Source organism: Salvelinus namaycush, chromosome 19, assembly GCF_016432855.1.
Source record: "Salvelinus namaycush isolate Seneca chromosome 19, SaNama_1.0, whole genome shotgun sequence".
In the NCBI taxonomy this organism is placed as follows: Eukaryota; Metazoa; Chordata; class Actinopteri; order Salmoniformes; family Salmonidae; genus Salvelinus; species Salvelinus namaycush.
Window position 1 is genome coordinate 20,842,289 of NC_052325.1, and position 13,398 is coordinate 20,855,686.

Here is a 13,398-nt window from a genome sequence, read left to right on the forward strand (position 1 = left end):
CCAGTACCCAGTTGCATAGGGATGAGTTCAGTCCCAGGACCGTGAGCATTGTGGTGAGCTTAGAGGGCACCATGGTATTGAAGGCCAAGCTGTAGTCGATGAATAGCATCCTCACATATGCATTCCTCTTGTCCAGGTGGGTGAGGGCAGCGTGCAGTACAGTGGTGATTGCATCTTCCGTGGATCTGTTGGGTGGTAGGCGAATTGGAGAGGGTTGAGTGTGTCGGGGAGGGAGGAAGTGAGGAGGTGATGTGATCTTTGACTTCACTTCGTGATGACGGAAGCGAGTGCTACGGGTCAATAGTCATTCAGTTCAGTTACTTTCCCTTTCTTGGGCACGGAGATGATACTGTGAGGATGAGTGTGAGATTGTTGGAATACTTTTTGCGGCCTGGGATGTGACTCCATATGGGCCTTTATTTGTATCTATAAGATTGAGTGTTAATGTGGGTGTGCACTTGTGTCTGTGTTTGTGAGTGTGTGCATGCCTACGTGTTTGCGAGTGTGTGCGTGTGCGTGTGCGTGTGTGTGTGCGTGTGTGTGTGGTTGTTGGAATGATTCGTCGCAGCCTGCCTGGGATATCTCTATGACCTCCACTTGACATTATAAATAATTTGACCAATCTCCAGCGGACATGATGGGATTTGACAGAACGGCACTATTGATGGTGGCAACTGGAGGCTATTTCAATTGTGTCTATGAACAGCTTTCTCTGTGTGTGTGTGGATTTATGGACGGCAGATTCACAGTCACAACACATCATTAATTTACTCCCGTCCGCAGGTCCGGCCCATCATCATACATGATGTAATGTGATGTATATTGTGAACCATCAATTTATATTTCTGACAGGGCCCATCAAGTCAACCCGATTGAGACCCATCAAATACAATGATACTGTGTTTAACTGAGAAAGTGAAGACTTGACCTTGCAGGTCTACATATGCGGTGAGAACAGAACAGCTGCTTGATGCATGAACCTGCAGATGCACCATTGTTCACTGAAGCTTGTATCATCTGAGTATACAAGCTTCAGGTTGAACAACTGTGTATGGCAGCAGATGATGTTTTCAGTTATTCAAGTGTAGCAAATTATTTAAATCCCAACCATTTGTAATTTTGCTTTATAAGAATAGAAGAAAAAACACATCAACCAGTGCTTATGATCAGGGGATATGCAGGTAGAAATATGTATGGTGTTAATTTTAGGCCTTTCGTTATCAGGACTAGGGAAGTCCTCAAATGTACACCCTACATTGGCCAAAGCAGTACTGCCAGGTTGTTGTACTGCTCCTGTGTATGACATTGGAATCTGTCCCATGATAAAGAATGTTGGAAACATAGTGTTGGAACATGCAGTAGTGTTCCACAGTCGAAACAAACAGAGCTATAATGTTCAACAGACCGACTGGATCCCGTTGGTTCTGGTGAAGGACCTTGCTGTTGCTCCCATCCATGTTGGCTATGTTTATCGTGTTGCCATCTGTCCAGTAGATTTTCCTAAAGTCAAAGAACATCAGAAGCCTACAGTTACACAGACATTACACATTACTTTACACATTACATGTTACTTTTTCCACACTTTATTACGTTATAGCCTTATTCTAAAAAGTATTAAATGTTAGTTTTTTTCTCATCAATCTACACACAATACACCGTAATGACAATACAACTACAGTTATTGACCTTTTTGCAAATTTATAAAAAATAAATATATATATATATATATATATATAAAATCACATGTACATAAGTATTCAGACCCTTTACTCAGTATTTTGTAGAAGCACTTTTAGCAGTGATTACAGCCTTCAGTCTTCTTGGGTACGACACTACAAGCTTGGCACACCTGTATTTGGGGAGTTTTTATCATTCTTCTCTGCAGATCCTCTCAAGCTCTGTCAGGTTGGATGGGGAGCGTTGCTGCACAGCTATTTTCAGGTCTCTCCAGAGATGTTTGATTGAGCTCTGGCTGGGCCACTCAAGGACAGTCATAGACTTGTCCCGAAGCCACTCCTGCGTTGTCTTTGTTATGTGATTAGGGACGTTGTCCTGTTGGAAGGTGAACCTTCGCCCCAGTCTGAGGTCCTGAGAGCTCTGGAGCAGGTTTTCATCAAGGATCTCTCTGTACTTTGCTCCGTTCATCTTTTCCCGGGCCTGACCAGTAACCCAGTCTCTGCCGCTGAAAACATCCCCACAGCATAATGCTGCCACCACAATGCTTCACTGTAGGGATGGTGGCAGGTTTCCTCCACTTGGTTTTCAGGCCAAAGAATACAATATTGGTTTCATCAGACTGGAGAATCTTGTTTCTAATGGTCTGAGAGTCCTTTAGGTGCCTTTTGGCAATCTCCAAGCGGACTGTCATGTGCCTTTTACTGAGGAGTGGCTTCCGTCTGGCCACTCTACCATAAAGGCCTGATTGGTGGAGTGCTGCAGAGATGGTTGTCCTTCTGGAAGGTTCTCCCATCTCCACAGAGGAACTCTGGAGCTCTGTCAGAGTGACCATCGAGTTCTTGGTCACATCCCTGACCAAGGCCCTTATCCCCCGATTGCTCAGTTTGGCCTAGCGGCCAGCTCTAGGAAGAGTCTTGGAGGTTCAAAACTTCTTCCATTTAAGAATGATGGAGGCCACTGTGTTCTTGGGGACATTCAATGCCCTTCTCCCCCGATTGCTCAGTTTGGCCCTTCTCCCCCGATTGCTCACTTTGGCCTAGCGGCCAGCTCTAGGAAGAGTCTTGGAGGTTTAAAACTTCTTCCATTTAAGAATGATGGAGGCCACTGTGTTCTTGGGGACCTCCAATGCCCTTCTCCCCCGATTGCTCAGTTTGGCCCTTCTCCCCCTATTGCTCAGTTTGGCCTAGCGGCCAGCTCTAGGAAGAGTCTTTTTAGGTTCAAAACTTTTTCCATATAAGAATGATGGAGGCCACTGTGTTCTTGGGGACCTTCAATGCTGCAGACATTTGTGGTACCCTGTCCCAGATCTGTGCCTCGACACAATCCTGTCTCGGAGCTCTACGGACAATTCCTTCAACCTTTTTTCTTGGTTTTTGCTCTGCCATGCACTGTCAGCTGTGGAACCTTATATAGACAGGTGTGTGCCTTTCCAAATCATCTCCAATCAATTTAATTTACACAAATAAGGTATTTCTATTTTTGTTTGTTTTTTACATTTGCAAACATTTCATTATGGGGTATTGTGTGTAGATTGATGAGGGAAACATTATATTTAATCCATTTAGAAAAATACAAGAGGTCTGAATACTTTTCGAATGCAATGTATATATATAACATTCTATTGGTTGCAAACATTTTGTGTAATCATTTAAAATATAAAAACTGTACGTTTTGAATCGGCGTTTTGTGTATCAGTTCATTAACCTTGTGCCATGGAATCGGTACATCGGGAATCTCCTCCTAATTATTTTGCTACCTGTATGGTGCAGTTGTCAAATTTTTGGTCCTTAAATTAAACTGGTATAGTTTTTTATTTATCACAATTTTCTTTAGCCAATTTTGGTCTTTAATGCAGGGCCAACAGACAAGTTCCTTACCTTCTCACCTTGCCACTTGCCTCCTCCCTTTTTGCAGTAATGCTGCAATCAGTTAGTTGTAATTTTGAAGAGCAGACATTTCCATGTTTGTTTTATGTTTTTTATGTTTGTTAACTCCATGTGTGACATAACGCCACCAGTCCTATTTATGATATCATTTACAAAGATTATACAGTTTAAAAAAATGTCTTCCAATTAGTATATTTGAGTTTAACCATAATATATGTTCTAATGTTTGTTTCACTTTTAACTTTACATTTTTTAAATGTATTTATTTGTGGATTAAACAAAAATTGCAACCAGTTATCTGTTGCTTGTTTTAAAAATGTTTGTCATATAACCGAAAGTGAGAGGTTTCAATCTGAATGAAGGGAAAAGGGCCGTTCTTAAACATGGGGTGAGCCATTCTTACTAATCTGTTAGAGAACCAGTTTGGTTTTAAGTATAGTTTTTGTATAACTGAAGCCTTTCGTCAGAGGTCCAATGCTTTAATATTTCTGCACTCCGAATTCATATTCATTATATAAATAGGTCCATTTAATTTTGCCTGGCTTGCCGTTCCAAATAAAGTGGAATATTTTTTCCTCGTATAATAAAAAAAAACAAGTAGTTGGGTGTAGGTAAGGCCATACAGTGGGTGTAGAAAGTCACCACCCCATTTCAAAATGTTCACCTTTTGTTGCCTTACAGGAAGGGGAGGGGGTTCACTTACCCAAATAATGTATTTTTTAAATTTTTATACATTTTCAGAGTTTTGAAGAAAAACAATTAACTTGGTTATTGTGGGTTACTGTTTGTTAATAAAGCAGTAAAAAGTCCAATTTGATGTGTTTTCAATTCAGGCTGTAAGGCAACAAAAGGTGAACATTTTGAAAGGGGGTGTTGACTTTCTATGCGCACTTTAAGTAGGTAAACTGGGATATGACTAAAGAATTCATCAGGGTGATTTTTCCACAAATAGACACGTGTTGTTGTCACGCCCTGGCCTTAGTATTCTTTGTTTTCTTCATTATTTTAGTTAGGTCAGGGTGTGACATGGGGAATGTATGTGTTTTTGTATTGTCTAGGGGTTTTGTATGGTAGATGGGTCAGTGCCTTGTCTAGGTGTTTGTATGTCTGTGGCTGCCTAGATTGGTTCTCAATTAGAGGCAGCTGTGGTTCATTGTCTCTAATTGAGAGCCATATTTAAGGCAGTCATAGGCATTGGGGTTTTGTGGGTAATTGTCTATGTTGAACGTTTGTTGCTTGTCTATGCACTTACGTCGTTAGCTTCACGGTCGTTTGTTGTTTTGTTTAGTTTGTATTCAGTGTTCGTTTCGTGTTTTTCCCTTCTCTGAATAAAAGAGAATGTATTTTGCACACGCTGCGCCTTGGTCCTCTCTCTCACCCATAGACGATCGTGACAGTTGTCCTTTCTATGGTAAAAAAAAACGTATATAATTTGGCTAAATTCTATTAAAATGTATTGTTGTGAAATTATTTATTTATTTTGGGATATGAATACCGAGTACAGTATGCCCCCTTCACTGTCGGACCATTTTAACTACACAGTAATGTAAAAGTTACATTTTTTAGAGATCCAATACGTAATATGGTGCATTTATCATAATTCTGTTTTAATCCAGAGAGGTTAGAATAATTATCTAGATCCTCTGAGGCTGTGCAGGGATCCAAATTGCGGATTTAAAATAAAACATGAATCATCAGCGTACAATGACACTTTTTTTTTTAAGCCCGAATTTCTAACCCCTTGATATTATTGTTGGATCTGATTTTAATAGCTAACATTTCAATGGCCATAATAAATAAATAAATAAATACGTTAATAAAGGACAGCCTTGCTTTACTCCTTTTGACAATTTAATTATTTCTGAGAAGTAGCCATTATTTACTATTTTACACACAGGGTTATTATACATCACTTTAACCCATCGTATAAGAGATTCTCCAAAATGTAAATAGTCCAGGCATTTATATATAAATTCCAGTCGTACTTTATCAAAGGCCTTTTCAAAGTCAGCTATGAATACGAGACCTGGTTTCCCAGATTTTTCATAGTGTTCTATTGTTTTCAGTACTTGTCTTATATTATCTCCAATGTATCGTCAATGTGAAAAACTTGTCTGATTAGGATGAATACATTTGGTGGTAGAGAGCTGTTTACTTTTTTCATGTTGATACTGTGTGGCTAAATTGCACACAATATAAATATTTCCACTGAATAATTGTTGCAGATTCTATGTTTCTTTTCATGACAGAAGCTTGGAAATGTACTTTTTTGAAAACATCAGGCTTTTCCTAATCCCACGCTGACGGTGAGCCCAGTAGATAATGATGAAGTACACAGATGCTGGTTTAATCTACTTACCCCTTAGTGGGGTGCACGACAAGGCACCTTGGTTTATCAATCCCATGAATGACTGAGGTCTTCAGGGAACCATCCAGGCGAGCGACATTGATTTGAGACTCGTCATTCTCTGAGCTGAGCCAGTATAAATTCCTAGAGAGCCAGTCTAATGCCAGCCCACGGCAGTTTAGTATATCTGAGGGGATAACAAAGAGTGTGAGGCTGTCAATCCAACATCTAGTTTTACAGAATCACATGGGTCATCAGTTAGACAGGATAATATACAGACCTTGGGACAGCAAACAGGTACCAAAACATTGGTATTCAATGTTGTTTATGTTTCCTAACAATTTATATATTTATACATTTTTTTAAATACAGAGGAAGTAAAGATAACACTTCATTTTATGGGACCGTAATAAACCATTCTTTTATAAGGTATTTATAAAGTGTGTGTTCATCATTTATTAAGCGCTATTTATACTTTATTAATACTTTAGAAATGTTTTGAGTGACCAGTGTAATTTCTTACAAAAATATGAACATGCAATTGGTAGACAGTAGACAGTAGACAGCAGTACCTAGTAAAAGAATAAGCACACAACACAGGACATTTAGTGAAATATATATATACACGTGTGAATAACTAGCTTACTAACATTTACAAATGCAGGAGTTATGATTAATAAATGGTGAGCCAACATTTGTAAATGCCTTATAAATGGTTTATAAATGCTTTATTATGGACCCTTAAAATAATGTGTTACCAAAGTAAAGCATATAATAGAGTGTGTCAAAAAGCTTATGCAGGCAGGTTTTTGTTCTGTTCTTTATCAGGTGGTCATGAATTAAATCTACGGCACAAATTTAAAGAATGGGAATTAGGGTGTGCTCTGTGGATAATCATCAAAGAAAGAAGAGAGGAGGCTCTTCTTGAAAAACAGCAATTGTCTTTTGCACTTTGATGACGTACTTTCATGCAATACAATTTGGCAAAACAGATATTCCCATCAAAGCCACAACAAAACAAATAATGATCGTAGAAGTTATTTCCTGCCTTTGTCTTGACTCAGTGTTTCATCCCTTAGTAATGCCAATCAAAGAATCGAGAGCTTGGGACTATAAGGTTCTTTCTACATTTTTTGTCAAAATTGAGTTATTGACATGATCTTGTTCGGTTCAATGTTCTCTACCTATATAGTACTCTAAATACCCCCATTCATGTTGTTAAGTTCAAAAGAATACTAGATAAACAATTGCTGACACCATTCAAACCAATGAGGGTTTGGAACTTTAAAGCCAATTATCTCAGAATCATCTTTTTGCAGATAGAACCTTATAGTCCCAAGCTCTCGAAATGTAAATGTCCATCTTATTAATCAAATGAGTGGCAGGCCCTGGCACTACGTTATTTAAAGGCCTATACAGTATTGTTCCCAGAGTTCCTTCACACCACAAGACTATGTTAGCCAACTGAGCTAAAGCCTGGGAATAAGCTCAGGGGAGTTAACACGAGTCGTCATGTCTTAGGCAAGGTAACTCACTATGACTCAACCATCTCTGATACATTATTATCTCTCTGAATTACACACTTATGAAGGACATACAGTGCCTGTGTCTCAAGTGGCACCCCATACCCTACATACTGGGATTCAGCCATTAACTACCTCCAGAGATGACAGTCTCCAGGCGGGTGCCGTTGATGAAGGCCCGTTTGATGGTCTGTGTTTTTACATCCGCCCAGTAGATCCTCTCCTCCTGGGTGTCGTAATCCACCACGGTGACATCATCAATGTCTGGGACGGTCAGTGCCATCATGACGTTCATGTAAGGGTTGTCAATATCCACCCCACGGATCTCTGACCGCCGGATGTACAGGAGGAACCTTTTCAACACTACGGAGAAATCAGATTAGGAGAGAAATATCAATGATTACCATTGATTTGTGTAGCGGTTGACCTTTTTATTCAGATATGGTTATGGGGTAAGATATGACATGCAAATGCTGATGTTTATCCCTAATCATAATCCCAAGTCAATACTTCACAAATGCCAATGAAATCATAAATATGTAAAAACATAATTCTGTCATTTTAATGGTTCTTTGTTTAGTGATTGTGTACAATATCCCACTTGTTTGTGACTTTGATAACAAAAACAATAGATACAGGTGTTACAGGATTGAAGATGGCTGTCCCACTCACCGGCGCAAGATTGTTTGTTGAGGGACAGTTTCATGAGGTGTGGACAGGTGCAGGATGCAGTACGGTTGTAATTGATAAGACACAGGTGTGAGCATGGGCCACGCCCATTATTCTCTTCACATGGGTTAGACGCTGAAGAGAGTGAGAGAGAGGAGGGGGTCAGGTTGAGACTTGTCTGCAAAAATATAGAAGATGCAAAAGGAGGAGAAACACTTGGACCATGATGAATACATGAAGTGAATTGAACAAAAGGCCTCCCAATAATCTAATTTCTGTGGAAAACATTTATAGGAAGTCATTCTTATGAAGTATATAACAGAGTAAGTGGTAGTGCACTAGTGGTGAAATACAGAAGTATGATTTGGTTTTGGGCCTATGGTCAAAAGGTCTGCTTACCTTCCTGACAGGGTAAAGGGCACCAAAGCTTATAAAAACAGAAAATACAGATGCTTAGTTCTGTAAATTAAAGGGTTATTTTGAAACGCAGGAAATAAAGGAATAGCTGTAAAACTGTGTGTAAAGTTTTTCCATGGCCAGTTGGCCACCTGTACTGTTCAACCATAATGCTGAATCCCTCTGATACTCCCTCTGATATAACAATAACGCTGACGAGATGGCAATCCACCCTATCCACACCTACTACCACCCACATTGGTTCTCGTGTTTCAACACTGCTTTCAAGTGGTCTAAATCACTGGCAATGCATCAGGATAAATGGGTGGGGTAGGTGGGACATCTTTGGTGAAGTTGCATTTGAAATGGATGCTGACTCAGCAAACCTAGTTACACAAACTAAAGAGTAATAAATAAATGGTAGAGTAACTCCCTACTCCTGGTAAGGCTTGGCTGGTTCAGTTTTGCTTCTCTCGCATAAACTCAAAATGAGTTCAACAAGAACCTATCCACAACCAACACAGAAATGAACACAAACAGAAACACGCCTATTGCGCCGATTCATTCAATGAATTCAAATGTCTGCTATCCTATCCTAGGAAGTACAGAACACACCTCATTAGTTCCTGACCCTACGAATGTCCCCTGAGGAGTTCACAGCCTCATTGTACTTTCCCTCCAGACATACAGTGCATTTGGAAAGTATCAGAAAGTACTTCCTCATCAATCTACACACAATACCCCATAATGACTAAGCGAAAACAGATATTTAGATATTTTGCAAATGTGTTAAAGTTGAAAAACAGAAATACCTTATTTACATAACTATTCAGACGCTTTACTATGAGACTCGAAATTGAGTTTAGAGATTCTGGGTTCGAGTCCAGGCTCTGTTGCAGCTGCCTGCGACCGGGAGACCCATGGGGCGGCGCACAATTGGCCCAGCGTTGTCCGGATTAGGGGAGGGTTTGGCCGGCAGGGATGTCCTTGTCCCATCGCGCAGTAGCGAGTCCTGTGGCAGGCCAGGCGCAGTGCACGCTGACACGGTCGCTAGGTGTATGGTGTTTCCTCTGACACATTGGTGCGGCTGGCTTCTGGGTTAAGTGGGCATTGTGTCAAGAAGCAGTGCGGCTTGGTTGGGTTGTGTTTCGGAGGACGCATGGCTCTCGACCTTTGCCTCTCCCGGGTCCATACGGGAGTTGCAGCGATGAGACAAGACTGTAACTGCCAATTGGATATCACGAAATTGGGGAGAAAAGTGGTAAAAAAAGTTATAATACAAATGCAATTTTTTTTTTTGAGTTTAGGTGCATCCTGTTTCCATTGATCATCCTTGAAATGTTTCTACAACTTGATTGTAGTCCACCTGTGGTAAATTCAATTGAATGGATATGATATTGAAAGGGAAACACCTGTCTATATGAGGTCAAACAGCTGACAGTGCATGTCAGAGCAAAAACCAAGCCATGAGGTCGAAGGAATTGTCCGTAGAGCTCCGAGACAGGAATGTGTCGAGGCACAGATCTGGGGAAGGGTACCAAATATCTTTCTTAAATGGAAGAAATTTGGAACCACCAAGTTTCTTCCTAGAGCTGGCCGCTCGGCCAAACTGAGAAATCGGGGGAGGAGGTGTCACGTTCCTGACCTGTTTTCTGTTGTTTGGTATGTGTTTATTGGTCAGGGTGTGAGTTTTGGGTGGGCAGTCTATGTTTTCTGTTTCTATGTTGGTTTTGGGGTTGCCTGGTATGGCTCTCAATTAGAGGCAGGTGTTTGACGTTTCCTCTGATTGAGAGTCATATTAAGGTAGGTTGTTCTCACTGTTTGTTTGTGGGTGATTGTCTTCCGTGTCAGTAGATGTTTCCACACGGGACTGTTTCGGTTTGTCTGTTCCTGATCGTGTGTTCTTCGTTTCATGTAAGTTCGTAGTTTAGGTCTGTTTAGTTCGTTTTGTTATTTTGTATTTTCTAAGTGTTATTTCGTGTTTCGTCGTTTTGTTTAAATAAATCATTATGAATTCACACCCCGCTGCACGTTGGTCCAATCACTACTCCTCCTCTTCGTATGAAGAGGAGGAGGAACACCGTTACAGAATCACCCACCAAACCCAGATCAAGCAGCGGGTGAACGGACAGCGCACAAAGCAGGATTTCTGGTCTTGGGAGGAGATCATGGAAGGAAAAGGACCATGGGCTAAAGTTGAAGTTAATCGCCGCCCATGGGAACAGCTGGAGGCAGCTCGGAGAGCGGAGGAAACCGGAGAGAGGAACCGGCGTTATGAGGGTACGCGTCTAGCACGGAAGCCCGAAAAGCCCGCAAGTACAACCCAAAAATTTCTTGGGGGGGGGGGCTAAGAGGTAGTGGGCCGAGGGCAGGTAGGAGACCTGCGCCCACTTCCCAGGCTAACCGTGGAGAGCGGGAGTACGGGCAGACACCGTGTTACGCAGTAGAGCGCACGGTGTCTCCTGTACGTGTTCATAGCCCGGTGCGGGTTATTCCACCTCCCCGCACTGGTAGGGCTAGATTGGGCATTGAGCCAAATGTCATGAAGCCGGCCCTACATATCTGGCCACCAGTACGTCTCCTTGGGCCGGCTTACATGGCACCAGCCTTACGCATGGTGTCCCCGGTTCGCCTACATAGCCCGGTGCGGGTTATTCCACCTCCCCGCACTGGTCAGGCTACGGGGAGCATACAACCAGGTAAGGTTGGGCAGGTTCAGTGCTCAAGGGAGCCAGTACGCCTACACGGTCCGGTATATCCGGCGCCACCTTCCCGCCCCAGCTCAGTACCACCAGTGCCTACACCACGCACCATGCTTCCAGTGCGTCTCCAGAGCCCTGTTCCTCCTCCACGCACTCTCCCTGTGGTGTGTGTCTCAAGCTCAGTGCCTCCAGTTTCGGCACCACGCATCAAGCCTCCTGTGCGTCTCCAGAGCCCTGTACGCACTGTTCCTTCTCCCCGCACTCGCCCTGAGGTGCGTGCCCTCAGCCCGGTACCTCCAGTTCCGGTACCACGCACCAGGCCTATAGTGCGCATCGAGAGTCCAGTGTGCCCTGTTCCTGCTCCCCGCACTAGCCTTGAGGTGCGTGTCTCCAGTCCGGTACCACCAGTTCCGGCACCACGCACCAGGCCTACTGTGCGCCTCAGCAGGTCAGAGTCGGCTGTCTGCCCAGCGCCGTCTGAGCCATCTGTCTGCCCAGCGCCGTCTGAGCCATCTGTCTGCCCAGCGCCGTCTGAGCCATCTGTCTGCCCAGCGCCGTCTGAGCCATCTGTCTGCCCAGCGCCGTCTGAGCCATCAGTCTGCCCAGCGCCGTCTGAGCCATCTGTCTGCCCAGCGCCGTCTGAGCCATCCGTCTGCCCAGCGCCTTCTGAGCCATCCGTCTGCCCAGCGCCTTCTGAGCCATCCGTCTGCCCAGCGCCTTCTGAGCCATCCGTCTGCCCAGCGCCTTCTGAGCCATCCGTCTGCCCAGCGCCTTCTGAGCCATCCGTCTGCCCAGCGCCTTCTGAGCCATCCGTCTGCCACGAGCCATTAGAGCCGCCCGTCTGTCCCGAGCCATTAGAGCCGTCCGTCAGTCAGGAGCCGCTAGAGCCGTCCGTCAGTCAGGAGCTGCCAGAGCCGCCAGCCAGTCAGGAGCTGCCAGAGCCGCCAGCCAGTCAGGAGCTGCCAGAGCCGCCAGCCAGTCAGGAGCTGCCAGAGCCGCCAGCCAGTCAGGAGCTGCCAGAGCCGCCAGCCAGTCAGGAGCTGCCAGAGCCGCCAGCCAGTCAGGAGCTGCCAGAGCTGCCCTACAGTCATGAGCTGCCCTACAGTCATGAGCTGCCCTACAGTCATGTGCTGCCCTACAGTCATGAGCTGCCCTACAGTCATGAGCTGCCCTACAGTCATGAGCTGCCCTACAGTCATGAGCTGCCCTACAGTCATGAGCTGCCCTTCAGTCATGAGCTGCCCTTCAGTCATGAGCTGCCCTTCAGTCATGAGCTGCCCTCCAGTCATGAGCTGCCCTCCAGTCATGAGCTGCCCTCCAGTCATGAGCTGCCCTCCAGTCATGAGCTGCCCTACAGTCATGAGCTGCCCTACAGTCATGAGCTGCCACTCAGTCCGGAGCTGCCACTCAGTCCGGAGCTGCCACTCAGTCCGGAGCTGCCACTCAGTCCGGAGCTGCCACCCAGTCCGGAGCTGCCATTAATACAGAGTTGTCCCTCTGTCCGGAGCTACCTCTCTGTCCTGAGCTACCTCTCTGTCCTGAGCTACCTCTCTGTCCTGAGCTACCTCTCTGTCCTGAGCTACCTCTCTGTCCTGAGCTGTCTCCTCTATGTAGGAGGGGCCTTAGTGAAGGTTCCTGGACCATGGTCGGGGGCGAGGGTCGCCACTCAAAGGATGCTAAGGAGGGGGACAAAGACAGTGGTGGAGTGGTGTCCTCGTCCACCGCCGGAGCCGCCACCGCGGACAGATGCCCACCCAGACCCTCCCCTTGAGTTGTAGGGGTGCGCCCGGAGTTCGCACCTTGAGGGGGGGGTTCTGTCACGTTCCTGACCTGTTTTCTGTTGTTTGGTATGTGTTTATTGGTCAGGGCGTGAGTTTTGGGTGGGCAGTCTATGTTTTCTGTTTCTATGTTGGTTTTGGGGTTGCCTGGTATGGCTCTCAATTAGAGGCAGGTGTTTGACGTTTCCTCTGATTGAGAGTCATATTAAGGTAGGTTGTTCTCACTGTTTGTTTGTGGGTGATTGTCTTCCGTGTCAGTAGATGTTTCCACACGGGACTGTTTCGGTTTGTCTGTTCCTGATCGTGTGTTCTTCGTTTCATGTAAGTTCGTAGTTTAGGTCTGTTTAGTTCGTTTTGTTATTTTGTATTTTCTAAGTGTTATTTCGTGTTTCGTCGTTTTGTTTAAATAAATCATTATGA

At 44.4% G+C, this 13,398-nt stretch overlaps 1 protein-coding gene across 1 annotated transcript in view; it reads right to left on the minus strand.

Annotated features, from left to right (window-relative positions):
- Positions 1–13,398, minus strand: part of LOC120063930 (low-density lipoprotein receptor-related protein 1B-like) — a 345,986-nt gene that overhangs the window by 189,254 nt on the left and 143,334 nt on the right. Inside the window, 4 exon segments of the mRNA XM_039014240.1 lie at positions 1,406–1,500; positions 5,923–6,097; positions 7,569–7,796; positions 8,106–8,237. Of these exon segments, the coding sequence (XP_038870168.1) occupies positions 1,406–1,500; positions 5,923–6,097; positions 7,569–7,796; positions 8,106–8,237 (630 nt within the window).